At 57.1% G+C, this 27,966-nt stretch overlaps 1 protein-coding gene and 1 long non-coding RNA gene across 11 annotated transcripts; one reads left to right on the forward strand and one right to left on the reverse strand.

Annotated features, from left to right (window-relative positions):
• Positions 1–24: 24 nt before the first annotated feature.
• Positions 25–23,189, reverse strand: IKBKE (inhibitor of nuclear factor kappa B kinase subunit epsilon). 9 transcript variants are annotated; one of them, XM_088017348.1, is made up of 24 exons: positions 22,981–23,189; positions 22,299–22,388; positions 21,564–21,686; positions 20,875–20,961; positions 20,457–20,575; positions 19,597–19,737; positions 19,057–19,186; positions 17,865–18,046; positions 17,173–17,333; positions 16,287–16,397; positions 15,823–16,002; positions 15,054–15,250; positions 14,276–14,340; positions 14,102–14,193; positions 13,879–13,965; positions 10,496–10,571; positions 10,248–10,360; positions 8,338–8,414; positions 5,754–5,793; positions 5,042–5,143; positions 3,730–3,826; positions 2,866–2,978; positions 2,572–2,643; positions 25–823 (listed from the first exon to the last, which is right to left on the reverse strand). In XM_088017348.1, exons 5-24 carry the CDS (start codon positions 20,541–20,543, stop codon positions 790–792), a joined length of 2,157 nt encoding a protein of 718 aa, XP_087873474.1. In that variant the 5' UTR covers positions 20,544–20,575; positions 20,875–20,961; positions 21,564–21,686; positions 22,299–22,388; positions 22,981–23,189; the 3' UTR covers positions 25–789. The 9 variants fall into 9 exon arrangements, with proteins under 9 accessions (XP_087873474.1, XP_087873473.1, XP_027975963.2 ...); XM_088017347.1 differs by lacking the exon at positions 20,875–20,961; XM_028120162.2 differs by lacking the exons at positions 20,875–20,961; positions 21,564–21,686.
• On the forward strand, positions 22,514–27,742 carry LOC114221924 (uncharacterized). 2 transcript variants are annotated; one of them, XR_003611834.2, is made up of 3 exons: positions 22,514–22,607; positions 23,282–24,704; positions 27,403–27,742. It is a non-coding gene; the product is annotated as an uncharacterized LOC114221924 (long non-coding RNA). The 2 variants fall into 2 exon arrangements; XR_003611835.2 differs by lacking the exon at positions 27,403–27,742 and adding an exon at positions 26,261–27,393.
• Positions 27,743–27,966: the final 224 nt, after the last annotated feature.

A 27,966-nucleotide genomic window follows, 5' to 3' on the forward strand; every position in this document is an offset into this window, starting at 1 on the left:
CGCCCAGCAAGAGCCACTCGGAAATAGAAAAGAAGGCCCCATTTATTCCACTTCTCGAAGGCGCAGGCCTCTTATCTGGACTTACAGGCCCGTGCTCACTGGTGACCACAGCTGGCTGCATCTCCCAGAGCCTGGCCGTGCCTTAGGGAGAGAGGAAGGCGAGGTGCCCGCGGCTCCAGCACCTGGCCTGGACCACCCATTCTCTCAACTCTGCCAGGCTCTGCCAGACCAAGAGTAGAGGGAAAATCAGGCTCTGTCATGCCCAGGGCCGAGAGCAGGGACCCTCAGAAATCACAGGAGAGGGCAGGGCTGTATGTATGTTCAGCGTGAAACCCCTTAAGAGGAAGGAAGACCGAAATGAGTCGTTTGACACAGCATCCTAGGGAAACCCCCAGAGGCCTCCTCTTCTGTTCCCTGAGAAGCGAAGCCCTGTAACCCAGAGGAGGGGGGGTGGGTGGGCCGATGGGAGCCTCTTGTCCCCAGCTTTAGCTCTACAGGCCGGGGCGACCGAGGAGATGTGCCTGAGCCTGTGGGAGACGCCAAGGGCAGCCCAGGCAGTGGGTCCTGACAGGGACGGCCCGGTGCCCCAAGTCTCTCCGTGCTGCTTCAGGCAGGGAGGCAGTGGAAGGTAATGCTGGTGATGGCTCCCAGCTGTCGGCCAGGAGGGAGGTAGGCTGATGAGAGGGGACCAGACAGCATCCTGTGTTAGGTCCCACACTGCAGGCAGGACAGCAGTGTTTGAATGGTTCTAATGCTTCAGGATGTCGGGCACCCCACGGAGCTCAGAGATCAGGAGTCAGGAGCTGAAGGGGGCCTACTTAACCTGTAAGGAAAGCTGCAGGTGAGCTTCTCCCACCCCCGCGGAGAAGCCTGAGGGCCATACCCAGGACCCAACACACTCAACTGTGGGGAGCACCGAGCCATTCAAGTCTTCAGCTCTCCCCTCGTCGAGTCCTTGACCGCCCCCCCCCCCCCCGCCCCGACAGGAACTCTCTGGTTCTTCCCCCTGACTACACGGCAGAATCACCTGGGGGGTTTATAAAATTCCCCACCCCTGTCGGCACCCAGAGTCTCTGGAGGCAAGACCTGGGAATTGCACTCTTAAAAAAAAAAGCTCTCCTGGTGAATCCAGTGTGGCCACAAAGTCAAGAGGAGGGGAGGCGGAATTCAGATCATTTCTGTAGGCTCTTTGGCCACAGCTCTGAATAAGGAAGTAAAAATTCACTAAAATCAAGTTTTAAACTATCTGTAAATAGACTCCATATCACCGCAAGAAAAATTTATGTCGGCACTAAAATTAGAACTTCCTGCCCATGAGGGCTGTTTTGAAAAGAATCTCCTCCTTGCGGGTATTTAAGAGGCTGGATTCTCCCCTTGCTGGAATGGGACATGGAGGGGCCGTGGGAGCCTCCTCAGCCCAAGGACACTCTGCAACTCTGGGGACAACCACAGGCTCTGCTCCCGGCTCCCTAGCTCTTAACCCCAATTCCAGGGTTCCAGACTGGCCTGGCCTCTGAGGAACACTTAGCATTTGGTGAGCCCCTCCCTCGGAGCCCCCTCCCCTCCCTCGGAGCCCCCTCCCCTCCCCAGCATGTGGCACATCTCACCCTAGTTCCTCCCTGGTTACCGCCAGGAGCTTGAGATCACTATTCCTATTTCACAGGGGGAGGGAACTGAGGCCCAGGGCCCCGAGCAAAACCTCCCAGGGTCAGGCAGTCAGGAGTCAAACCCTGCTGGAGTCTCTGCAGATTCTTTCCACTGTGCCACAGGTCCTCCCGTGGGGAGGTGACAGACATAGGATGGTGGGGAGGCTGTGGGGGTGTGCGCACATGCACACGCACGCCCAAGTGTGCATGTTCGCAAACAGGCCACTGAGCTTCAGGGCAAGGACCATCCCTGAGGCTGAGATTATGTGCCACCTTTTTGGTGTTAAAAAATGTGCTTTATAAAGCACGACTACTAGATGACAGGTTTTTTTCCCCTTTCAAATGTGCTTACTTGGTTATATGAGAAGTTGGTCACTGTTATTCCCCAGCTTGCTTTCTTTTGTGAACTTTACTGGTGCAAAAAATCCAAAAGTCTGAGCCTCAAGGCACACTCCCTGCGCCCTCTCCAGGACCACCCCCCCCCGCCCCCCGCCCGAGGAGGGGAGTCTAACGCGGGCGTGAGGCTGGGCCTGCAGCCTGGTGGCCCTGGGGAGCCTGTGCATGCAGCCGGAGCCCAACAAGGCCCGAGAAGCCCAGGCCTCGGGCGTTTGCCCGAGCTCCGCGCCACAGCTGCCTGGCGTGTGACTCGGGGACGAAGAGCAGCGCTCTGCGGACGGTAGCGAAGGTGGCCGGAGTTGGTCTGGGGGGCGCGGGGGGCAGAGTGCACACTCACAGGGAGCGGGACGCAGCCACTATTCCATGTGCCTCCAAGTCCCCCTCTCTGACCGCACCGAGGCTCACATCCTCAAGACTAGAGTGAAAGCCTACCCCTCACCGGAATGGGGACAAGGCCAAAGTTCCGACAGGGGATGGGAAAATGGACACCTGTCAGCAGCCCTCCCCACACACAGTGGGAGCTCCTTACCCTTCAATGATGCGATTGTTGTCCTGAAGGTCGAAGGCCAGCAGCTTCATCTCCTCACAGAGCTCTTGCATGCTGTCCGAGGCAGAGGCAAGAGAGGCGTCTGCGGCTGAGGCGGAAGTTGTCCTGCCGGCCTCCTTCCCCAAGAAGCCCGCCACCCTGACTCTGGGCCTGAGGCAGGACCCCTCGGGCTCTAACCTCTGCACCCGACCCCCTCTCCCACCACTCCCTTCCACACACACACACACACACACACACACACACACACACACACACACCCCTCTCTCTGGCACTTACTGGAGAACCAGGTCCGTCAGTGCAGGGCTGGGATAGGCGGCTGTCGGGGGTGGTGAGACCTGAGCCTCCTTTGTTCTGTCCTGAAGGAGCTGGTGACATAACCAGTCAAGGATCTGAAGGGAAGCCACACTTTTGTCAGGCGGGATGGGCCAACAGGTGTGGTGGTTTTTTTTTTTTTTTCTTTTTTTGCAAGGGAGGTGTGAGTAAGGGTAAGAAAAGGGTATCAGAACGGCCCCCTGCCTGCATCCCCGGCACCCCCGGAGTGCCCGAGCCTTTCCTGCAGGCCCCTGCTTCCCATGCTGCGCGGCAACTGCCCCAGCGACCCTCACTTGTCTGTGCTTGGATTTAACGGTCCAGGCGGCCAGGTTCTCCTCTGGATCTAACCTAACCCACACCCCGATGGCCCGGCGCAAGCCGGGAGCCTCAGGGAAGGGGCAGGGCAGCCCAGCCGGCCTCTGAAGGACCGGGGCTGCCACGGAGGCTGCAGGCCGGGGACCGGAGCAGCAACCTTCTCGAGCTGCCTGTGTGTTGGTCTCTTTCCAGAGAGGAGGGCTCACGCTGCCTCTCTCAGGAGTAGCCTGGAAACTCCTCGGCTACACGGGGCATGAGGAAGATGTCCTGGCATTTTGGAAGCTCTGTCCTTGCGGTGACCTTCAGTCTGAGAGCGCCAGGAAGTGCCTTCCATTCTCTCTGTCCCCAGGTCAGGGCACATTTGTCTGTCACAGACCTCCTAGCCACAGCGCGCTGGGACTCGGTCAAGGGCAGCCCTGCCCAGAGGCAGGGGAGTGGGCCCACGTCCCCAGAGTGCCTGGCTCACTGGGCTCCCCTCAGCGGCGCCCGCCCGTGCCCCTGACCATCTCACACCTTGCTGAGGCTCTCCTGGACGCCCTGGGCTTCGGTGTTATAGGCAGCCACAGAACAGCCGACCATGCGCAAATGGTTCCTGGTCTCGTGCACCTTCCTGGAGAGAGCAGATGGAAAGTCCAAGCTGGGTTTGCTCGCTCTTCCCGGGGGCCCATCCAGCTTCCTTCCGGTCACCACACAGACACGGGGGAGTGAGGGAGCTGAGGGGTCCCGGGCATGTGCTTCCCTCGCTGCCTCTGTCTCCCTGGATGTGCCCTCCACCCTCCCCGTCCGTCCCCACTGGGGGAATGCGGATGACACTTCCGACTGAGGCTGCCAAGGGTCCCATCAGAACCACAGACAGGCCGGGAAGGATGAGCGTGGGGCCAGGCGAGGCTCCCGAGAGGCAGGGCCCAGCCCAGCCCAGCACACTTACTCTGGGGGCCGCCCTATTGCCAGAGCAAACCAAGGTCAGGACTCTTCTAGGAATTCTCTTTTTCTCTAAGCGGAGGGAGGGAGCCGGGACATATTCCCCATTGAAACCAATCCGAGGACAGACAAGCCGGTGGTAGATTCTCACCATTAGAATTACCTGGAGGCACTTTTAAAATGCTGATATGCAAGCCTGACTTCAGACCAATTAAATCAGAGTTTGGGGTGGGTTAGGGGTGGAGAAGCCATATTCTAATGTGAGGGTGGGTGAGTGCCTGGGTCTCAGCCCCTTAACAAGCCCACAGGTCATATGGGCCTGGGAACCTGCCCTCTCTTCTCAGGCGGGGCCAGAATTCCCACAGGCAGAGGAAGGAGGGAGGGGCTCATGTGAAAAGGAAAAACCCAAATCTCCTCTAGGGGACAGTGTGAGAGGCTTCTGTTTAAGGGCCTCTGCCTGCCCCTGCATCCCTGACCATAGGAAGTCTATAAGCCTGCCTGGCCTCACCCCAGAGGGATCTTGTGTTCTCCCCAGAGAAGAGGTTTCCCAACACACCCACCTGGGAACATAGAAAGAACCCAGATTTTAGAGGCAGTCATACCCAATACTAGTCGTGGGTCTGCTACTTAACTAGCTGTGTAGTATTGAGAATGACACCTGTGCTCTGAGCCTCAGTTTCCTAATCTGGGACGTGGGGTGAGAGTATCCACCACATGGGGTACATATTGTGGGATTAAATAAGCTAATGTACAGAAATCACCCAATTTTTTTTGCCTTTCTTCCTTTACGACCATCTCCCCTCAGTCAGGGCTCCACAAACCCCAGGGTTCTCTGAAGCCTGAAGAGCCAGACCAGGAAGGGCCCCGGGGTCTGGGAGCCCAGGAAGGAGGGCCAGACTGTTACCTCATCCACCTGCCGTGCGTGACCAGGGATGTCTGATACTTCTGCACACACTTCTCCTGGAATACCTTCAGGAGCCTTTTGGCTAAATGGCTAAAATTCACTCTGAAAAGAAAGGAACACCGAGGCACAGAGATAAGCATCCAGACTCACCTGCGTCCAGGCCTAGCATCCCAAGGAGACCTCCTCCGAGGGCTGGCATCCCCAGCAGGGCTACGTCTCCAAACAAGGAGGAACTGCATGGAAGGACCAGGGGATCTCAGAGAACAGATACACTCAAGCCCAGTCCTCACGGGGAAGGTGAGAAGCTTCTGGAGATTGAGAGAGGGAGAGAGAGTGTAAGGGTCGGGGTGGGCATGGAACTGGGGGAGTGAGTCTCCAGATAATCATTTAAGTCAGGGAGGGCCTCCAGGAAGACGAGTGTCTAGGGCACAGGGGAGCAGAGAAGAGCACAGTGAAGGTCAGGAGCAGGAAGCAGTGAGCCGTAAATCAGGGAGGACAGTTAGGGAATTGTTCATGCTGGAAATAAATCCAGTGACATCAAGCCCGCTTCAGAGCCGGCTACCCAGTCTCCCGCCCCTGGCCCCAGACAGTCACCCGCCTTGCTTCTGCCCAACAGCCTGGGAGCAGCACTCTGCATCACACAGAGGGTGGCTCCTGCCGGGGGACCCCCACACTCCCACTCCCCCACCTGCCAGGGGGACAGGCCACTCACTTATCCAGCTTGTGAATCTGCTCCTCGTTGTAGCAGAGCCCTGGAGGAAACAGGGAGGGATGATGTCACCTGCCCGATCAGTCAACAAAACAGAACGCCGCCACGAGGGTTTGGGGACGACTACAAGGATGCAGATAGCTCAGCCTGGCCCTGGCGGGCTCGCAGCCCAGGGGAGCCAGCAAGGACTGAGGAGTCAAACAGGAAGCATTATGCCAAGTAGGGGCCACAGAGGCTGCAGAGGAATTGCTGCAAGGACCCTGGGGCTAGGGATGGAAAGAAAAGTACTTGGGGAACATTTCAGGTGGGGGTGGGGGGGTGGGCCTCGGAGGGCGTGCGGTCAGCCCCAGCTCCCCGCCCAACACCCCTCCCAGAGGCACTGAAGCCGGCAGAGGGCGGGCCCCATTCCGGACCGTTCAAGCTGCGGGCGGAGCCAGCTGGGGGCCCTGGAGCCTCGAGCTGGAGAAGCCAGGCCACCACCCTGCACCCCTCCTTCGCCCCCCCCACCTCCCCTGCATGGACCACTTTGGCCCCAAGCGCTGGTTCTCTGCCTTGGCCACCGCGTGCTGATGCTCACCGCGCTAGGGAGATGCTGCCCCCTGCTGGGCTTCGAGGGAACGGGCCTCCCTTGGGAGAGGCTAGAGGCTTCCCTTGCTGCCTCCCGCCCAGTTCCCTAAGAGCAGAACCCCCGCCCTGGGCATTTCGTCCTGGGCCCTGCTCTCAGCCAGCTGAGGGCACTGGTGAAGTCCCAGCTGCAAGTCCCAGCCTGGCCTCCTAGTCGCAGGAGGCTGCGGACACGTGATTTTGCCGCACAGAGTCGGCTTCCCCATCCATCCTAAGGAACACCCAGGGCGGGTGCGAGGGGAGACAGAAAACCAGGAAGCATTTTTCAGAGTGGCATCTTTCAACATTCCAGGGGTGAGCTGTCAAGGGTTATTCTTCCTTCCGTGTTTAATTTCCATGAAGGAGTCTTGCCGACCAATAGAAGCAAAACTCTTTGAGGCTGTAAGGTGGAGTGGTTAAAAGCCTGTGCTTTTAACTGCTTGGGCTACTTAACCTCCCAGGGTCTCGGTTTCCTTATGTATAAACAGGGGAGGGTAACGGTGTCTAGGGTTTTTATAGGCATTAAATAAGTGCAGATCCTACACAGCCCAGACGACAGGGTCCAGCGCATGGGAGATGCCCAGACGGGGTGGGGGGTGGGGTGAGGCTAGGATGACGGAATCCCAGTGAGGGAGGCAGAAAAGCCTCTGAGGTTCTCTGAAAATCACAGCAAAGGGGGCCACCAGGGCCCCCAGGTCAGGAATGGGGGAGTCTCAGTTTTCCCAGCTCCTGGGTTGCTCTCCCCCTCCACGGCCAGACCCCAGAGGCAGGACCGAGGACAGACGATCATCTAGATCTGCATGTTCCAGCCACTGGCCACTGGACACACGTGGCTACTGAGCGCCTGGCCCAAATTTCTATTTTAATTTCATTACTTCAATTAACTAAAAATTTAAAACTGGAGCAGTGTAAAATACTGTTTTCCCGAAGAACGCAGCTTTATTGCTTTGGTAAGATGACAGTTTGGTCTGCTAAAAAATTAGCTTCTGAAGAGAGATGTGCTGTGAGTGTCAAATACACACAGGACTGTGAGGACTTAGCGCCCCCCCCCGCCAAAAGAAAAAAGAAAGAATGTAAACTCTTTAATATTTTTTTTATATTGATTACATGTGGAAATGACAATTTGGATATATTGGGTTAAATAAAATTTTCTTCTGAAAATTAATTTCACCTGCTCGTTTCTACTTTTTAAATTTTGGCTACTGGAGAACTTGAAGTTAGGTACATTGCTGGCACCCTGTTTCTATGGGACAGGGCTCTTTCCATAATCCTAGAGCTGGAGGAGAACTTGGCACTCAAGCCCGAGGCCTGCAGTCCACACATCAGGAGAAGCTTGGGGCATGGCTGGGGAGGGAGAGGGTTGGGAGCCCCTCAATCCCAAGAGTCAGCTGGGGTCTCCCAGCGTGCTGGCACCCCAGCCTGCCCCTGGGTGCCATCTGACCGTGCGCATGATGGCGGTCACCGTGAGCATGCAGCTGCCCGTGCCTCAGCCTGTAAATGAGCTGCTCCTGCCCCCGGAGGTCCTCTGTGAGGACAAGCAGAGCGTGCAGGCCAAGTAGCTGGCCCAGGGACTACAGGATATGTCTTCAGACCCTCCCTTATCTGGAAAGCCTGGCTGTTTCAATGAGCCAAAGACACAATGGGCAGGGAAACGTCCCTCAAACTGTAAAGGGCTCCGCAGAGGTGAGGGCTCTCTTCCAGGGGCCGCCCCTCCTAGAAGAGCCAGGCTCCGGCGCTCTGAGCCCCCCACGCATGCCATCTACACCTCTCACAGGGCAATAGGCACAGGCCTCCCATCCCTCACTGTCTGCAGGCAGCTTGGAGGTGCGGACCCTGCCCTAGACCAGCGGCACCCTGGCGCCACACGGTGGGCCCCCAGCAGCCACGCGGATGGCTCCGAACAGCCCGATATAAGCAGAGGGAAGGATGGAGGAAGGGAGGGAAGCGAGAGCTCCCGGGATAGTTTGCTCTCCCCACGGCTCACCTGGCCTCATTCTGGATTTCTTGAACTGTTTGTAGATGAGGTTCATCTTGTCCAAACAACACTGAATCTGCTGGATGCTGTGGGCAGGAGACAGGGACCAGGCAAGGGGAGAATCAAACAGCACAGAGTAAAGGGGAAGGGAGGGGAGGACATGGCTGGCGATGGGTGGGCGGGTGGGGGGGGCCAGAAGAACTGTCTGCCTGCAGAAGGAGACTCACTGCCACAGTTCGGGGGGCCAGTCTGGGAGTAGGGGTGACTCTCCTATCCCTAAGCTTGTCTGAGGTGCCCTGGGGCCAGCCAGCCACCACTGATTCCCATGTTTATTCTTTCTGTCTCTGTCCCTCCCTCCCTCTCTCTCTCTCTCTCTCTCTCTCTCTCTCACACACACACACACACACACACACACACTCTCTCTCCAGGTGTTTAGTCAAAGATGAAACGGACAAAAAGCCAAGCAGGACAGGCCACAGGAGAATGGCCTTTGCTACGCTAGAAGGCTTGAGAACAGAATCCAGACAGGAGTCTGGCAGAACCTGCTGGGGATGGGAGTGGAGCCGAAGCCTCTCCCCTGGTGGCCCGGGGAGAGCAGAAGTCGGGTCTTCTTGGTCTCTCCAGCACCTGGCACATGGAAGGTGCTTAAATAATGAATCGAAACCCCTGTTTAAAACACGGATGAGGGGCGCCTGCGTGGCTCAGTCGGTTAAGCATCTGCCTTCGGCTCAGGTCATGATCTCAGGGTCCTGGGATCGAGCCCCACATCGGGCTCCCTGCTCGCTGGGAAGCCTGCTTCTCCCTCTCCCACTCCCCCTGCTTGTTCTCACTCTCTCTGTCAAATAAATAAATAAAATCTTAAAAAAATAAAAAGTAAAATAAAATAAAATAAAACAAAACATGGATGAATCCACAGTCCTCAGTCCTGCCTAGAGGCAGATGGATGTGGGAGATGACCTCTCAAGGACCTTCACCTCAAGGTCAGTAGTGTTTCTTCCTTCCCCTTTTTGGGCTGGATACAAACAGTTGAGATATTGAGTGTGTGTGTATGGGGGGGTGTTCTTCCCCACCCTCGGGCCTGTTTAGCTCCACTCCCCTCGTGAAGCTCCTCCCAGTGACCCCATCTCAGCTACGTCTGGAGCTGGATTCTGGGCTGGGCCCAAGCTGGGTCCCAGGCACCTGTCCTTTGGAGAACTTGGGGTAAATGAGACCTCAAATCCAGTTTTTATGCAAAGGACTCAGGCCAGATACGTACCAAATTCAGAATTGTCATGATTCTAGAAAGGCGATCCAGCAGACACAGGCTATGTTGTGGGCTAGCCTGAGTGGGGTCTGGGGTGGTACCCCTTGTCCAATATACTCCAATATACAATTTAGAGAACTGTAAGAATATACACTTTAAGAGGGATACAAAGACTGAAAGAAGACTCATGTCAGAGGACTGAGGTCAGGGCGCCTGGGGGGCTCAGTTGGTTCAGCGACTGCCTTCGGCTCAGGTCATGATCCTGGAGTCCCGGGATCGAGTCCCGCATCGGGCTCCCTGCTCAGCAGGGAGTCTGCTTCTCCCTCTGACCCTCTTCCCTCTCGTGCTCTCTCTCTATCTCATTCTCTCTCTCAAATAAGTAAATAAAATCTATAAAAAAAAATTAAAAAAAAAAAGAACTACTGCACCTGCGAGGATTTCTAATTCTCTCTCTAAACTCCCAGAAGGGGGCAGGACCCCAGATGCTTTTCTCCTTCTGGCCAGTCTCAGGGGAGGGTCTTGCACATTCTTGGATCCCACACCACTACCCCACGCCCCAGCACCCTTGCCAAGACAAAGGAGAAAGCTGATTGGTTCCTAAAACGCCTACTGGACCGTCCGAGCTGTGCGCCCCTGCCCCCACCCCCACCCCACCAAGAAGGAAAATCCCACAGACCTTCTGTCCGCATGTACCTGATCCCGGTTCTTCACCAGCTCAGAGCTCAGGTTGCTCAGGCTCATCTGGGTCTCTGTGATACTGTAGGAACATCTGGAGAGGGCCTCTGCCAACTGGAAGACAGAAAAAAGGGCAGACCCCCGGGGGGGGGTCCTCAGCTCAGGGTTCTGACAGCAGCCCAGCTGAACCACTGCCCCCCAGCTCTGCTCTTACAGCTGCCCCCCCCACCCCACCCCTGCCTCACTCACAGCCCGCAGCTTGGACCTCAGCTCTGTGACTCTCTTCAGCTCCTGCATCTCAGGCATCCCAGCCACACTGCTGCACCTCCAGGGAAGGACAGAGAAAGGACATGGCTGGGGGGGGGGATTGGGGGGCACAGCCCTGCTGGCCACATGAGGAGGATGACATCTTTGGGACAGGCTTGCTGGCTTCTGGGGGTACCTGGGGGGTTTTGTGGTTGGATCAGAGGAACCAACCTCAAGAGGCCCCTACTCACCGAAGTTGTACCGTTGTTGAGCATTGCAAAGAATAAAGATGGAGGCAGATGGAAACAACGTGTAGCTATGAAAATTCATGAGTCCGTGCAGCAAGGCGACCGTTAATGAACTCCTTACTAGGAATATTTATAACTAAAGGAAAAGAATGAAGTTCCTTTCCAGTAGAAACTGTATGTCATGATAACCAATAGCTTCCTAGTAAGGGAAAAGCTATATTTTATGGAATATTAGCCAATAATGTTCTGGGACTTGGACTATTAGCATCATGTTGCCCCCAGCGAAGTTATTCGCTTGGGCATGGCGTTAAAATCCGTGATTAATGATTCAGGCCTGGACAGGGAAAATGTGACTACACGATAGAGGAATCAGGCTGTCCCCACCCAATGGTGGGAGGAAATGAAGTGTACTCGGTGTCATCTATGATGTATTTAGCCAAAAAAATATTCCACTTGAATCCATCTAGGCTTGAGAACTCTCAGTTTATAAGAAATGCTGGGAAAGAAGAGAAAAAAAAAAAAAACCCCACAGGGTGTAGAGGAGTCCCTAGAGTCCAGAAAGTGGGACAATGGGTATTGTCCCCCCGAAATGCTGGGGGAGGGGTCGGGGGGGAGGGGTGAGACAGTCTGTCGAGATTAAAATGGACTTAAGGAACATAACAACTAGACGCAGAGTGTGGTCTTGGATTGGAGCCTGGTTTGGATAAAACTAGCTAGAAAAGGAAAGTAGGGAGCTAGTTAGAGAACTTTGAGTATGGATGACTTTAGAGCAGATGAAAAGGCATGGACAAGGGGCTGGAGAGCTCATTAGCTGAGAACAGCAGGTTATAAGAGCGCAAGTACTATCAGATCTCACGTCGGTTAATTTACATATACTTAAATACACGTAGCAGAAGACTATCTACCTAGAAGGACGTCTGTTACTACCGTGTCACAACCTAGCTCTGGGTGGCAAGGACGTGGTATTTTTATTTCGGTTTTGCTTATCTGTATCTTCCAACTTTCTACAACTTAGCATATAGTATTTCTATCACAATCACAATCGGGGAAAGAATCCCGTGTGCTTTGTCTTGGGAATGGTGTTGGCAGAGGGGGAGTGGAAGGAGGGAGGGAGGGGGAGAATCAGAAGCTCCACGAAGGCCAGAGTTCACCATGATATCCTCAGTACCTCGCAAAGTGTTCGGCACACAGTAGTTCCTTCATACGGGGTTGTTGAATAAATGAGTGAGCGTAAAAATGGATTTCAGCGTGTGCAATGCCTGCTGGCAGAAGCAGCTGAGGCTGTCTAGTCCAGCTGGGCAGCGAGGCCAGGGAGATGGGTCTGAGCACTAGTCCTAACGGCCCCCTCGTCTGTCTTGCGGGATCTGGGGTCAGTCACTTCAGCTCTGCAAGACTCAGACCTTCGAGTACATAACGGAGAGATAAGTCTCCGTGTTTGTGGGCATCAAACAGGACCTCAGAGCTAAGGCGCCTGTCTGGACAGCATGGACATACACTTGGTGGTTGGGGGGGGGGAGCGTGGGGGCTCCTGACCCAGTCCCGACTGCTGAACAGTGCCACCACAGTGCAGCAGCTGCAAGGAGGACCAGGGGGCACCAGGACAGAGGCAAGGACACTCTGCCAAGGGAGCGTGGCTCGGGGAGCCCGAGGCAAGGAGGAGTGCACCATGGGAGAGGTGAGTCACCAGGCTGGGCGATGGCAGCCACTTTATGCCCGGTGCTCATTAAATTACCTCAGATTCCAGAATCTACGGGTCTGAGGATGTTCAAAAAAGAACGGAACTGCAAAGCGTCAGAGGCAGGAGGCCTTCGAGATCATCCAGTTCTCTCATTTTGAAAACGAGGAAATAGTGGCTCAGGCTGGGAGAGAGAACAGCGGCCTGAGGTCCCAAGTGAAGAGCTTGGACTGGGCCTCTGACCCTCCGCCCCGAGCTCCTCCTGCTCCTGGGCGGGAGGGAGGCTGGAATATGCTTCGAAGCAGGCACCCCTCTGAGCCTGAGCCCTCTAGATACGCCATACCTCCAGGGGGGCCTGGGGCCCAGAAAGTGAAAAAACGGCGGCCAGCAGACCCAGGACTCCAGCCCCAGGGCTGGCCTGTCGCTTCTCCATAGTCCTCGGGCCAGGGCAAATGGGCAGACAAATACCCCAAATGCTTTCTGGACCCCCTTTCTGTGCCCTGGACAGAGCAGCCCCTCATCTCTGTCACCATTTGAAGGGGGCTCAGCCAGGCCAGGGACTCCGTCCCTGTCATCTAGAGACTCTCCTCCGCCTCTTCCCACACCTCTGTCGCCCCATCTGCCCCCTCCTCAGAATCGCTGCTGCACTGCTGGGAACCTCCCAGGACCTTCCTAGGGAGAGGGGCCAGGCGACACGAGGGGCGGGGACATCAAGCCGGTCAGCACAGGCTCTGCTCCTTTGTTATCGTATGCCTCCTCCCGGTAGGGGAGGTTCCCACCATCAGCTTCCCGCGCTGCAGGGCCACTCCTCTCACCTGTGCCCAGGCCCCCTGCCTTCCAGATCTGGTGGGGGTGGGGGGAGGGGGGGCCTATGCCCACTGCTCGGAAGTGCTCTGGCCCATGGAGTCTTCCTGCTTCTCATCTCCAGGCCCCGCAGCTTGCTTTCCTCCTCCCCAGTCTCTAGCTCTGTCCGGCCCATCACCCCTAATTAGTCCAAGTCGGCCCCAGGGCAGGCATGGAGCCCCAAGGCGGGGCCGGGAAAGGTGAGGACAGTGTAAGACCCAGAGACAGAAGGAAGAGTGTGGAGGGATGAGACCACCCGGATCCCCATCCTGTCGGGTGGGCGGGAGTTGGCCGAGGCTATGAGGGCCTCACCTACGGTGCTGCTCTGGGGCTTCCTACCTGCTGAGGCAGTGCCCCCGTGGGGCCCCCTTGTTCCCCCTGCGGTGCCTGGGTGGTGGTGGGGGGGGAGGTACAGTCACCCGGCAGGCTGGGGGATGAGGGACAGGTAGGGTGCCCTCTGTAGTCTCCAACGGCAGGGAGGGTGGGAGCTCTGGGTAGGGGGAGGCGGGGGGCATTGTTGGAAATATTGGGGGTGAGGAACAGGCAGACAGAGAAGGGCTGAGGGATCTGAGCCAGCCTCACACCTGCTGCAGCCCCGCTGCCCCGGGCAGGACACCCACCTCTCGGTGCCCAGGCTGCTGCTGAGGAAGAGGAGGGCCATCCGCGTGACCTCCAGCGTCTGCCTGCACGTAGCCTGGAGCATCTCCCTGCAAAAGGGGTGCTGAGTCAGAGCTCCCTTCCGCCAGGAGGCCGAGGGCACGGTGCCCGAGGGAACGGCCCCAGGGCTGCGTGGGAGAGGTCTACCCTGCCTGCCCTGCCCATCCAGGCCTCGGGGGTACTCACACACACCAGTGCAGCCCCTGAAACATGAACTCCTGCCCGGCCAGCAGGGTCCGTGCCAGCCACAGGGCCTGGTAGCCGGCGCCCAGTACACTCTGCAACACACAGGCCGCGGGGCTAGGAGTCTGGCTCCCCGCACTTGTGCGACCCCTCCCTGCCGCCCGGGGCCACTCTCACCTTGGCAGTGGTGTAATCTGCCTGCAGGTCCACTTTGGGGAAGAACTTGGGGATGTCCTGAGCAGCTGCAGACAAAGACCCTGTCTGAGGGGCCTGCCTATGTGACCTGGACGAACCCTAAGTTCATCTTTCCTTATTCCTCACTCACGCCCACCCTCACCCCGTCTTCCACCGCCAGCTTCCCACCTGGCGCAGAGCGCCCCGCCAGCCTACATAAACGCCCTCTATGTGCTTCTTTACAATTGCAGTCCCTCACTGCCCCCTTGTGTCCGCTTCGGAGAACTACATACAGCTTCGCACCCAAAGTCCCAGAAAGAGCCTGAAAATGGGCTAAAACCACCCTCACACCCAGGAGCTTCAAGGTTAATCCCCCTTCCCAGCATTGGAGACCCTGAGAAGGAGGGAGAAGGGACGATACTTTTTCTAGGACTTGGAAGATAAAACTCTGGACCCCTGACTACCTTCCCTTCTCTCCAGCACCTTGGGCTCCTGCGTCTTCCAACCCAAACTATCCGAGGCTTTCCCACCCAACACAGAGATTGTGGAAATCATATTAAATCCAGATCTCCCTGTTTCAGTTGGAGTTTCTTTCACAGCTCTGTGGACACTGCGAAGCATTTCAGAGATGTGGGAGAAGGAGAGGCCAGATCTGCTTTCGGCACCCCGTGGGCCCCAAGAAACACCCACAAAAGATACTAATCAATATCCTGGATCATAACCCCCTGCTCCTTATAGAATGTGAGAAGGAGACAAGACCCAGCCTGTGGGCCCTACTCACGGTCCCTGAAGGCCAGCCCCTTGGGGGTCTCGCTGGCCATGCTGAACAGGGTCAGGGGGCTGCTTGCAGTGGTGTGGGCGATGTGTTGCGCTGACAGGCTGGGCTCAAGGACGCAGAGGTGACCCTCAAAGAGGAACTTCTGGTGCTGAGGTGCTATCCTGGTCTGCTCATACACAGCCTCCAGAAAGATGGCTATCCTGGACACGCCCGGGGTTCCGGGGGAGGGAAGGGAGAAGACAGGAAGATATGGGGTTCAGGTGGCCCAAACCCCAGCTCAGTCTTCATCCACAGAGAGGGCTCAGCTCTCAAAGGGAGGGACCGGGTGATTGCCTCTCTTACCAAGGGTGGAGAGACAAAGGTTAGAGCTCGTGTCTTATTAGTATGGATGGGGACAGAGTAGGAACAGAACACAGGAGCCCCAATACCCAGCCTCTACCTTTGCACCCCTCCCAGCAACACTCCCACTAAAATTCACCCAGAATTTTAGAAATAAAGGGTTCTCTGAGCAATACATTTAGGAAACACATCACCAACATACACACGCACACATGCACACCCGCACCCCTCACATTCCTAATGCACGTGAGCATGCGGAGGGCTGCTGAATCTCTGGGGTCCAGCAGCAAGAAGCACCGTGTAACTTTAACTCTGTGGGACTAGTGTTTTCCAAACTAAGGTTGGGCCCGGATGCTCTCCTATCTAAACAGCCCACAGACCACCTGGGTAGGGAAGGCTCTTGGGCCTCTGCCCCTCGCTCCCGCACACTCACGTGTTGTGGGCATGGATGTAGACGTGGTGCAGGACCGCCTGGGACAGGGAGAACACGTGGACAACGACCCGCTGCAGGATGTCGCTGGTCTCCGCGAAGAACTGGTCGAAGCCCCAGCACTTGGCCTGTTCCACCTCCAGGATGTTGGCCAGGATGGGCACCAGCTGGCTCTGCAGCCCCCTGGACCCCAGGACACGCAGACGGTCAGGCACCAGGGCCCAGACTCGTCCTCTCTGAGGAAGTCCCAGGGCGTTCCGTGAAGAGCCGGGACCCAGGCGGTGGGCCAGGGCGGGCTAGGGAGGAAGGGCTGGAACTGGTTCCAGCATCCAGATGGGAAAACCGAGGCCTGCCCAGGAACATGGCATGCCTGAGCTGATGGGGCGCAAGGGGCCCTCTGAGGTAGGGCCTGACTGGGCGGTGGGGCCCAGGGAGGCCAGCCCAGACTCAGGTCTGTCTCTACTCACATGGACAGCCGGCAGGTGATGGGAAGGCTGTAGCTCCACTCCAGGGGCCCGTTCTCCTGCCGCTGAGTGCCCGCAATGGCCCCGGACGGCTTCTCTGTGGTGATCCGATACCTGCGCCAAGGGGGCACCAGCTCAGCGGGCCCCCTAGCCCATCGCACGTCAAGGGATGGCAAGCTCAGCCTGGAGGGCTCTCAGAGCATTGGTGCTGATCAGCCCGCCACTCCCAGTGAGCCTGGAAATGCCAAGCTCTCTGCTCCCTTCTGCTGCCCACTTCCTCCACCCCCTTCCCACACCCTCCCCAGTCTGGCCCGCCTCTGCGCCTTTGCCCTCGCTGTGCTCCCCTTCACTAACCCTCCCCTCCCCTCCCCTCCCCTCCCGTTAAAGTTCAGCCTTCCCTGACGGTCTCCCCCCTCCCCCTCAGTCTCCTTCCCCTTTCCCTAACCTAATCCAGGTTCCACACAGCTGGACCCCTGAGCTGATGGGGGGTGTTTCGACCTTCCCATGAATCATCCTCACCCCATCCCCCCATTTTTGTCCCTGGCAGGCTCCGAAAACTTGGGCATGTCTCTTGGAGCCCCCGCTGAGGTGGGTGAGACACAGACACAGACACAGACACAGACACAGACACACACACACACACACACACACACGGAGGGAGCACGAAAGGGGAGCACTGAGCCAAGATAAAGGACTGATCTCCCATCAGTCAGGGCAGGCCTCAGCTTCTTGTTTGACTGGCTGACAACCAAGGATTGGAAAGGAGCCTGGGCAGAGGTGGCCCCGGGGAGGACCGCACAGTGAGAGGAGGAAGAGAAGACACAGCCGAGACCGGTGGGGAAGGCCCAGGGTCCGGCCCCTCTCCTTCCCTGCCCGTGGCCCACCATACATCATTTCCTTGTTACGCCGTGGTCCGCCAAAGGGGACGAAGGGAAGGCTGCCAGTGGCTGCGTGGTACAGGGTGACCCCAATGCTCCAGAGATCCACGGACACCCCGAATGTCTTCTGCTGGGGCTTGCGAAGCACGGCCCGCTCATACATGTCGGGGTGCTGCCGGAGAGAGAACCCATGAGCAGCCATGGAGGCGGAGGGTAGGCAAGGGCCTGAGCCCCCATCCATCAGACCTCCTTCCAACACCTTCCAGTGAAAACAGAACTATCAGAACCATCTCCCTCGTCATCTCACAAACTGGTGTGCAGTTAGCCCATCCACAGCATTTCCCTCTGCCCACCCCCGGCCCTGGGGAAGATGGTGGCCAGTGGTGCCCCCTGCTCGGTGAGGATCATAGCAAGGAATTAACTGCACAAGGGAGGCCCGGGTAGGGGACCTGGGCAGAGGGGCCCGGGCAGGGACACTTGAGCAGAGAGGTCCAGGCAGTCTGCAGCATCACCTTTTCCATCTTAGAGAACAGAATAAATTCTTCCGGTTGGTGGGGGGGGCAGAGGTGACGCATACCTTGCCACATGCAGGGGGATTGAACAGAGCCCCTCAGGGGGGCTCTGAGAGGGTCGCAAGTTGATGGGCAGCTAGCTGTAAGGGTGGGCCCTCAGCTTGGGCAGGGGTCCCCGATAACCCACTCACCAGGTACTCCTCAGTGCCATAGACAGAGACAAACTTCTCGTCATCATCTAGCTCCCGGGCGGCCCCGAAGTCCGTCAGCTTGTAGATGCTCTGCCCCTCCTCCCCCATGAGGCGCATGATGTTTCCAGGCTTAATGTCGCGGTGGACGATGCCATTCTCCCGCAGGTGGTTCATGCCTGCCACTGGGGAGAGGAGGGCTGCTAGCTCCCTGGCCAGGAACGGCTCAGTGTCTGGGGCTTATTTGGGGCAGAACGCTGTCCTTGGGTTCAGATAGAGAGTTCACACGGGCTGACAGGTCACGGGAAATGCAGGAGAAGAGAGATGGGCACAGGACAAAGGCGGGGGGGGGGGTCCCAAAGACATGGGTGTTGAGATTACACCGGGATTCTCTAAGAAATCAAGAGGGACGGTGGCTCTGCCTCCCCAAGGATGGCACCCCCCTTCCTGTCTGATTTGTTTTTAAAAATTGTAATAAAATAGACCTAACGCAAAATTGACTGTTCTAAGTGTGTCGTGCAGGGGCATTAAGTACATTACCGGTGTGGTGTAACCATGACCACCATCCACCTCCAGAACTTTGTCAATGTCCCAAGCAGGAACTCTACCTATTAAGCAGTCACCCTCATGCCTCCAGCCCCCCAGCCCCCGGCACACACCGTCCTTCTTTCTGTCTCCGTGGATTTGACAGCACTAGGTCCCGCATTTAGGGGGAATCAGATAGTACCTGTGACTTCACTTAGCCAGTGTCTTCCTGGTTCACCCACGTGTAGCATGTGTGAGAACTTCATTTCTTTTTAAGGATGAATAGTATTCCATTATATGTATATATACTATTTGATACCTCCACGTGCCCATGACATTTGGGTTGTTTTCTCATCTTTATGGCTACTGTGACCAACACTGACACCAACACTGGTGTATGACCTGCTTTAAAAAAATTTTTTTTAAGCTGGGGTTTTAAACAGCTGATTAGCAGGAATCAGACACTCGGATTCCGTCCATTCGCTAGTCTATTCCGTCCATTCCTAGGTCTGTGAATGGAGAACCTCTGAGGTACAGAATGTCTTCGGTGTTTGGGTATTTGTTTCAGAAATGCCAGACCCTCTGGAACTTCGCCTTCCACTGAGGGCAGCCTGTGGCCGGTCTGACAAGGGAAGGGGGCTTCCTGGGGCGGGGTCCAGGAGGGGCTCACCCACACAGCGCAGCACCACCAGAAACTCCTCCTCGGGAAGCCCAAAGGCGTTCTCGGGGCTCTCGAGCACGCTGAGCAGGCTCCCGCTAGAGCAGTACTCCATCACCAGCACCTTCTGCCGGCTGCCCCCCTGTGGGTGGGACAGAGAGAAGGAGGCTGGGGGTGGAGGGCCAATCTCTTGCCCATCCATCACGATGGGAGGCACCAGCTTTCTCAAGAGGGGGCGACTCAGCCTAGAGCCAAAAGCTGCCATTCTCTAGGTCCCAGCTTCTGGCCTGGCTTTCCCTCCTTGGCCTTACAGTGACCCCACACACCTGAGCCCAAGGTCACCTTTTCAAGGAAGCCCTCTTTTCCCCTCTTAACTTTCCCCTGTATTACCCCGGCGCCCCCCACCCCCAGCATTCTTTCCTCCACGCTACAGGTTGCTGCTCTTGGCTGACCAGCTCGTGACCCCATCACCATTATTACGTGACCTGACTCTTCCCAGCCTGTGCGGGTCAAGGACAAGAACCCCTCCCTCTGACCAAGCACTGGACCCACCGTCTCCTCCACTGCAAAGAGCTTGACGATGTTCTGGTGGTTCAGCTTTCGCAGGACCTCAAACTCCCTCACCTGCACCTCGAGGGGTCGCAGGTAGCTAGCCGTGTTGAAGACCTTCACAGCAACCAGCTCCCCGGATTTCTGCCATGGGGGCGAACATAAGACCCACTCCTGCCCTGGGGAGCACAGCTACTCCCCCAGGCTTCCATGTAGCTTCTCCCACCTGCCCGACACCAGATATGAGCCAAGACGGCCTGGTAGGGGCTGGGGGCTCCCACCCTCAGCTCCTTCCCCTCCTCAGAGGGAACATGGCCTGGTCCAGCACTGGGAGGGGACGGTCAAGCATTGGGAGGGGAATGAGGGCTTGGTGCACCTGACGGTGCAGGTGCAGGGGATGGTTTGTTGTTGCTATTACCATTTCTATTGACAACAACCGCATAGGCACCTGCCACTCCCTGGTGCTAGCAGCAAAGCTGGGTCTGGAACCTGTTCTGGCTCCAGCTCTTGAGACAAGACTGTGCAACAGTTCTCATATATTCAGTACAGAGCTGCGACAAAGGCAGGGTAAATCCAAACAAGTCTCACTTCCCAACTCCGCTATTCTAGATTTGCTGCCGCCTCCCTGGGATGCCGGCTTTGGGTCTTCCTTTCTCTCCAGTCCCAAAGTGTGCCTGACAGAAGCATCATCCCAAGGAGCCCTTCACAGCTCCCCACACTTCTTCCCAAAACCATAGCATCCCCCGGCTCCAGAGTGTGCTAGGCCTCTGCCTCGCCACACACCACCCCTGCTGCCCACCAGGGGCTGACAGGGCCAAGAACTTCCCCGGGCCTGAGGGGGCCTGGCCAGGGCTGTGTCCTACCTTGTTTCGGGCCTTGTACACGCTGGCAGTGGCCCCCTGCCCCAGCAAGTCGTCCGTGTGCCATAGGTAATTGATGGTGCTCTGCATCTCCTGCCCCTGGCTGGCTGGCCACGTTTGGCCTAGAAAAAGAACATACTGGGGTCTAGGATTCCATTCCTGACCTGGGGTGGACACGGGTGGCCTGACAGGCAGCTGTGCCCAAGACCATCCCAAAAGCGTCCCGGTGTGGCCATTCCAGAGGTGAGGGGACGGAGGAAGTGTGAAGCACAGAAAGTTTAAGAAACTTCTCCAAAAAGAAGTGCCACCAGTGGGGCCCTCAGCCCGCAGCCCGTGCCTGTCCCGCCACAGGGCACTCGACCTGTCCCCACTCCCGGTCTTCTCCAACCCCCTCCCCAGAGGCCATTTTGCAGAGACAGACCTTTTTCTCTGTTACCTCTCCCAGGCACTGAGAATTCTGGGTTTTTGGCATCCAGGCCTGGGATTGTCCCAGGAAGCAGAAATAGCGCTTGAAGGAAAGGCCCCAGGTCAGGCAGCGTCAACCACACCACCACAAATCTCCAGGATTGCAACATGAGCCTGGAGCCCTTCCCCACCCACTCGCTTGGGCCCACCACTTCCTGCTGGTGTGAGCGAACAGCAGCTGGGCGGCCCTGTGGCCAGGTTGGCGTTGCTCTGGAGAGGAACGCACATGCTTGCAGCAGGGAGTGTGCGAGTGTGTGTGCGCGCACGAGTATGTGTGTGCGCGTGCACACGCGCACCCATGAGTGCCTGTGGGCAGGGGTGGGCAGGACACCATCAAATCCAAGGGCTCAAGAGCCCTGGGGAGAATCTGAAACCCTCTACAACTGCATTCCCCATCTTTGCTTCCATCCTGTTCTCTCCAAAGGCCAGTTCCTCTAAAGCAACTGGCTCCAGAGAGTGTAGCCCCAGAAATTAAACTCAAATCCTCTCTGAAAAACAGGGCCAGGGCTGGTCTTAATGGGATGACTGGGAGAAGGAGCTTGAGAAGGGCCACCACCTCTTACATATGCTCTAATAAGGCTGGACTAGACAGGGCTTCTTCACCTTCTAACATCTGAAAGGTTCTCAACCCTAGGGTCACCACACCTGGAATCCTACAGCTCCTTGGCTTTCAAGCACCTTCTCTCTGTAATCTTTTTTAAAATGCAAAGCTTGAGAATGTCGATTCCTTGACCCAGCGGCCACTTGAAGAGACTTCGTAGCCAAGTCCTAGTTTCAGAAAATGTATTCGTGTTTGCATTTTCCAGAAGCAACTGCGATACAAAGAGACTCCCTGAAGACAATGTAATAGCTCAGTTTGACCGAGTTGATCAGATACATCCCCTCACCCCCTCCTGCCAGAGGCCGAGGAAGAATCATGATGCCAGCAGGCCTGAGGATGTGAAGCCTGGCAGAGCGCACTGAAACCAAGGCCAAGGAAGGGGTCCAGTCTGGGGAGCGGGTGGACAGCAGATTTCACCACCTTCACAATCCTCCCCAGGGCTGGTCCTCCCCACGGGCCCTGGTGCTGGGGGCAGGGCACAGCTGCAGACCGAGGGAATGCACAGTGTTGTGCAAAAGGCAGAGCCCCGGCAGGACGGCACGTCCTGGGTTTGCTCCTGGTCCTGCCACGGCTGTGCCTATCAGCGGTTGGCGAGCGCATCCGGTAGGCTGTGCGAGCTCTGCGGCCCCCAGCTCAGAGCCGGGAGCGGGGAAGGCTGCTGTCCTTCGGGGGCGGTTGGCTGAAGGAGGGTGGGCGGCGGAGCCAGGGCACCCGCTGCCCCACCCACCGCCGCCACTCCTCCTCCTCCCGGGGGCTCTCCGGTGGCCAAACGCACTTACCCCGCGCTCCGAGCAGCCGCGGATTAGGCAGAGACGCTCCCGGGCGAGAGTCTGTTGTGCTTACTGTCTGCGGCAAGTCCAGGAGCTGAGCTACACCGGAAAGAGGGCGGAGGAGAGGCACCCCTCGGTGCTGTTTGATGGTGCAGTGTGCTTCTCAGCCTCCGTCAGAGGCCACGGGCCCCAGCCCTTTAACCCTTTCCTGCCTGTCACCCTCCCCCACCGCGCTGGGGCTTTCCATTTCCCCAGCCGCTCCGGGAGGAGACTTTCCTCCCCACCGCCCGGGCCTGGCGCCGGGGAGAAGGACCGCAGGTGGGGTGAGGGCAGGCCCCCGGAGCCCGGCAGGAGGAAAGGACGGAGGCAGAAGCTGAACGTGGCGCCCGGCGCTAGGAAGCCGAGCCCAGCAAGGGAGCGTGGTGGGCGGGTGGCCGCTCTCCTCCCTGCCACCGCTGTCCCCGCCTCTCTCCGGCCTCGAGCAGCCCTCTGCAGGGGTGACCGCCGGGGACGGCGCGCGGGAAACTGCCGGGGCCCCCAGAAGCGGCAGGGGGAGGCGCCACGGGGCCGCCAGAGCTCCGGCTCGGCGCCCGCAGCCCGGCACCCCGCGCAGAGCGGCCCTGCAGCCGCCCCGCGCCGGCCGCCCCGTCCCAGCACCCCCCACCCGCCGCCGCCCACTCGGCACACTCACCCCATCTCGGCTGTGGGCCTGGCAGGCTGGTGGGAGCGCGTGGCACCCGCCGAGCTTTCAGAGCTCGCTGTCATCCACAGGCCGGGCGCACAGCATCCGGGTGGCCGCGGCCCCAGGGACCCCGAGGCTGGGTCGGCCGGAGGGGCCCGTGGCACCCCTGGAGCTGGGAGGGCTGCAGCGGAGGGTTTCCTCCCCGGCTCCCCCCCCGCCCCCGCCCGCCCCCAGACGGACACTGCTGCTAAGCTTGGAGCCGGCTCCGCGCTCTCACACTTCCTGATTGTGTTCGTTCTCTCTCTTAAAGGGACAGAGGCGGCGGGGCGGCAGCCGCCACCCAGCAGAAAGGAGAAAGGATGCTCTGAGTTCCCAAGTGGCGGTGACGGGCCCAGAGTCCCAGCCACAGAGAGGTCGGGACCCGAGGCTGGGCGGCGGTGGCGGCCAACGGGTGCCCTTTGGGCATCTGCAGTCCACCGGAGCAGGGAAGTCCAGGTCTTGGCCCACAGTCAACCCAGCAGGTTGGGCAAGTTAACCAAGTGGAGCGCTGCCTGGGAAGACGGAGTTCCCACACCCCGGAGCCCCAGGGACGTCCAGGACCCAGGCCTAGCTGCTCCAGGAGTTGGGTCTGACTCATCTTCCCAGTGAGCCTGCAGAGGCCCAGGAGCAAACACTGGAACCCAGGGTATGTCTTCCAGGGTGACCTTGAGCACAGCCCACATCCCTTCTCGGTTTTTTCATCCCAGGTTAGTAACGTTTACTCCGTTGGTTGTATCGATGACTTGGAAAAATGGGTGTGGAAATGCTAGGGAAACTGGAAAGAAAGTGCTTTACAGACTTCGAAGGCACTGAGGCCCACACACCTTTAGAAATTTGCCCATGACCTTCAGAGACTGCTGGGGCTGGAACCCAGGTGTGCCACCTTCCCAGTCCGGACACCCAAAGTCCCAGGAGACTGGAGAGGTCTGCACTGTTCTGGTCAACTCCGAGATGGCGGTTGGGTAAGAAATGGTTAAAACCAGGAAATTCCATGTTTCTAGAGAATGTTGGAGGGACTTTCCCATGGCAACACCTGGTGGTTTCCTCTGGCAGCCCCACCCCTAGCACAGTGACACCAGAGGGGGAGCCCGGCTGAGAACTGGTGCTCAGGCAGATACACCTGCTGATAACCGGCAGCCCGAGGCATTGCTGCGGGGCCAGCCCCGGGCGCTGCCCTGCTGCCTCTCACAGCAGGGCCAGGAAGAACCTTCCTGGACCCTTGGCTCTCCACCCAGGATTCCCAGCTTTCCACCGGCCTGGCAGTAGGAGAATTGCACTTCCTCGGCACCCTCTGCTGAGGCGGGGCCAACCAAAGCCCTTCGGTGCTGTTACAAGACCTCACCCCAGGGCGCCTGCCCTCTGACCCTGTGATTCTGTTAGACTTGGTGACTGCTTCGTCAGGGTCCCCACGTGACTGTCATCAGCAGAGCCCCCTGCTGGCCCACAAGGGACATGTACCTTTGATGAGAAACCGACCTTTGTTGTTTTAAGCCAGAGGTTTGCAACAGAACCCAGCCTATCCCTAAAAGTCTCATTTTTCCCTGATGAACTTTGCGTCCTTACCAGCACTCCCTACTTTTCTCTCTCCAGCAAGCCCAGTCTGTCTTTCCCAGGGTCTTAGGTACCCTCAAAACACAATGAAGGTGTGTCTAGCAGCTGCTGGGAAGCCCGCACTGGGTGCTGAGGACACAAGGGTAAGTCCTAGGCTTCTCCCCCAGAGCCAGGGCTCAGCCCGCATGGTGAAAGCTCTGGGGTACATACTTCAGCTGGTGGTGATGTGAACCTGGCACAAAGTGAGGGGCAGCAGAGACAGGGTGGTCTCCAGAAGGGCTTGCCAGGAGAAAGCACGCTCAACCAAGCTTCGGAGGCAGGGGAGTGAGGCCGAGAATTGGGGGTCGGAGGTGAGGCATTGCAGGCAGGGGGGAACAGGTGCAGAGGCGCAGAGGTGTGAGGAGAGGGCACCATCTGGGGTAAGGCTAGAGAAGGGGGAGGGGAGGTGGGCTGAAGCCCTGTGTGGTGACTGGGCATCCTCCGTGAGGTCACATCCTCTGTGTGGACAAACTCTGGTCCCGGCTGGGCAGCAAGGCCCTTCTTTCGTTGTGGGGAAGGCACGGGAGGCTGGCGGGCTCCTGAGGGGAAGAGGAAGTCTGTAAGAGGCCACAGCAGTTTCCTGAGTGGCTCTGAGGAGTCCTAGAAATAGAAGTGGCAATCCAAAGGTAGGACAAGGGCCAGAGGTGCGAAGAGGCGGGTCTTTGTTGGCAGCTCTCAGGGAGAAAGCGCATGTCCACCTTCTACAAAGGGAGGCTGCGTGTGTAGTGGGAAGGGCAGGGCTTTTACCATCGGAGAGGTTGGAGTCCTCACTCTTCCCCCTGCTCTGCAATACCTAGTCGCCCAACCTTTCTCAGACAGTTGGTGTAAGAGCAAAATGAGATTTAATCCCTGCTACCTGGTGGGCCCTGAATAAATACTTGTTGCTTTTTCTGCCCCTACGTGGCTTGAACCTGTTTGTCATAGCTGCCTCACCTGTCTGGCACCTCAAAGGGGAGAAGGGTGAGGGCCGGCAGGTATGTGGGAGAGGTGGGCAGGGTGCACTCGCCACGCTCCCACATCGATGAGGGGCTGAGTGACCAGGTCTCAGAGCCCTGCTTCCTGCCACCTTCATCAGTCAGCTCTAGCCAGGAGCGCTGGGTGAGGAAGGAGGGCCGCACTCGGCAGCCACACCTGGCACTGCTCCCCCAAGGAGTGGGGAAAGGAGCCATGGGAGCAGCACCAAGCCACTGAGGGAAATTGAGCCCTGTGCCACCAAGCGCTTGTCCTTCTTGGTGTGGAAGAAACACTTCACTCATTCTTTTGACTCTCCAAGCCTCCTGCTCACCACTCCCTCCTACCCTCAACTAAAGCCTTTGCCGTAAACTTCACTGACATACAAGAAGCATTGAAAGGGAACCCCATCATCTCCTCACCCCCACATCCACTGCCTGCCTTGCATTGCACCTGCTTTCCCTCTAGTGAGACGGAAGGGTCTCTTCTTCGTGGCCATGACCAGCCCCTTCATCTGTGCTCTGTGATTCAGCCTCTCCTGCACGTTCCTTCTTTCCAACCCACTGGCTCCTGCTCTTGAGCAAACATGCCTCAAAGAGCCCATTTTAAGACAAAAATCTGGTCCCTCGGTCCCTCTTGAAACTCGCCTTTCAAAACCGTGTCTTTGCATGAGCTGCCGAGACTCTCTGACCGCCCCTTCCCTCCCCAGCGGCTGCCCAGCCCACTCCAGTCTGACCCATTTCCCGTCTACTGAAAGAGCTCTGCGTCACCGAAGAATGATTGCCTCTCTAGCTGGCCCCATCTTACCCACTGGCATCTGACAGCCAAGCCTCCCTCCTCCTTGAAACCGGTCCTTCACTTGGTGTTTGTGACACTGTGCTCTCCAAGCACCTACCTGTCACCCGCTCCCTCTGTCTTTGCCGGCGCCTTCCTCTCTACTGGATTTCTAATTACTGGGACCTTCTTTGTTTCCATTTACACATTCTTCCTGGGAATCTCGTAATTTGACTATCTCCATAATAAAATAGATCCTGAATTTCTGTGCAGGTGAGATCCGTCCCTAAAACCCCATATCATATACTCAAGAGTCTATTTGATAGTTCTATCTGGACGTCTAGTAGTCATTCCAGCTTTCCCAGGCTACACGGAATTTCTTGATTGACTGTACTACTCCTTCCCCAGGCACTAATGACCTATTACACTGTTTCATTTTCAGAGTCCTGCTTGGCTTATTTATCTGTTCTCCCTCACACCAGAAAGAAAGCGCCATTATCTGTTTCTCCTGCTTGATATTTTATAACAGTGCTTGGCACACAGTGAGGCTTAGAGTTTGTTGACTGACTGAGGAATGAGTCTTTGGCACATGCAATATGCAAGGGTAGCTAACTCCAGAATAAAAAGAATCTTCATGTACCTATTGAGATAAATGTTTAGAGTAGATACTCATTAAGGCCATTTCCTAATTTCATATCCACCTGGTCTCCTTTTTGGGTTTCTATCTGGGTGGAATGGGCCTGTTTTCAACTGTGTTCATTGTCACTAGCTTCCATCAAGCTCCCATCTGAATATATAAAAATCAATTAGAGGATCTTCCACAAGAGCCCACCTTTGCCTTTGGGCTCTGTAAAGGCTCCTTGGTCCTCTGCCCACAGCTTATAAACCAGCTCCATCTTGGGTGCCTGGGTGGCTCAGTTGGTTAAGCGACTGCCTTCAGCTCAGGTCATGATCCTGGAGTCCCGGGATCAAGTCCTGCATAGTGCTCCCTGTTCACCCTCTGACCCTCTCCCCTCTCATGCTCTTTCTCATTCTCTCTAAAATAAACAAAATCTTAAAAAAAAAAACAAAAAACAGCTCCATCTCACAGGTCACCACCTACACTCAGGAGTGGAGAACTCACCCATAGCACAGAGTGGCAGGACAGCCTCACCTTTGACTTCTTCAGGACCAAGGGACCAGCAAGAGAAGCTCAAGATGGAGCTCTACTATTAAAATGAAGGAGGGGGAAGAGATGACAGGTTGGGAGGGCATGAGCCAGATGGAGGTGATGGACTTTTTTGAGTATGGTGTCTGGTCCAGGGCTCAGGTTACGATTCCTCATATTACCATTGGACACTGGGCATCCCCTTGGATATGAGAGATCTGATCCCTCCCCAGGGGCTTCTGGTATTGGAATAAACCCAGCAAAAATAAGCGTAAGCCCTTGGATGCATTGTCAGTTGCTACCTTTAATTAACTTCACCCTTGAGCTTATGATCTGCTAGAATCAAAATCTAAAGGCGAGAAAGCATCTCTTGTATGCCCCACCCCTGTGCTCAACACCAACAGCACGAGCATAGGGGTCAGCTCTTTTCCCAGAGGCAGGGGGCATCCATAGGCAGAATGACTCAGGGCTTGGCTTGGGGAAGAAATACAACC

Source organism: Eumetopias jubatus, unplaced genomic scaffold (assembly GCF_037043125.1).
Source record: "Eumetopias jubatus isolate StellerSeaLion01/CBP00866 unplaced genomic scaffold, mEumJub1_p1.0 scaffold_12, whole genome shotgun sequence".
NCBI classification, from domain to species: domain Eukaryota; kingdom Metazoa; phylum Chordata; class Mammalia; order Carnivora; family Otariidae; genus Eumetopias; species Eumetopias jubatus.

What these genes read in the sequence shown, in the direction of transcription:
- IKBKE (XM_028120154.2), bottom strand. Translation starts at nt 21,028, where the DNA reads ATGTTGCAATCCTGGAGATTTGTGGTGGTGTGGTTGACGCTGCCTGAC. An exon ending in CAGATTACACCACTGCCAAG is followed by an intron (nt 14,194 to 14,275) that starts GTGAGAGTGGCC and finishes TGTGTGTTGCAG; the next exon opens with AGTGTACTGGGCGCCGGCTA. An exon ending in GAAATCCAGAATGAGGCCAG is followed by an intron (nt 5,794 to 8,337) that starts GTGAGCCGTGGG and finishes TGTTTCCTCCAG; the next exon opens with GGCTCTGCTACAACGAGGAG.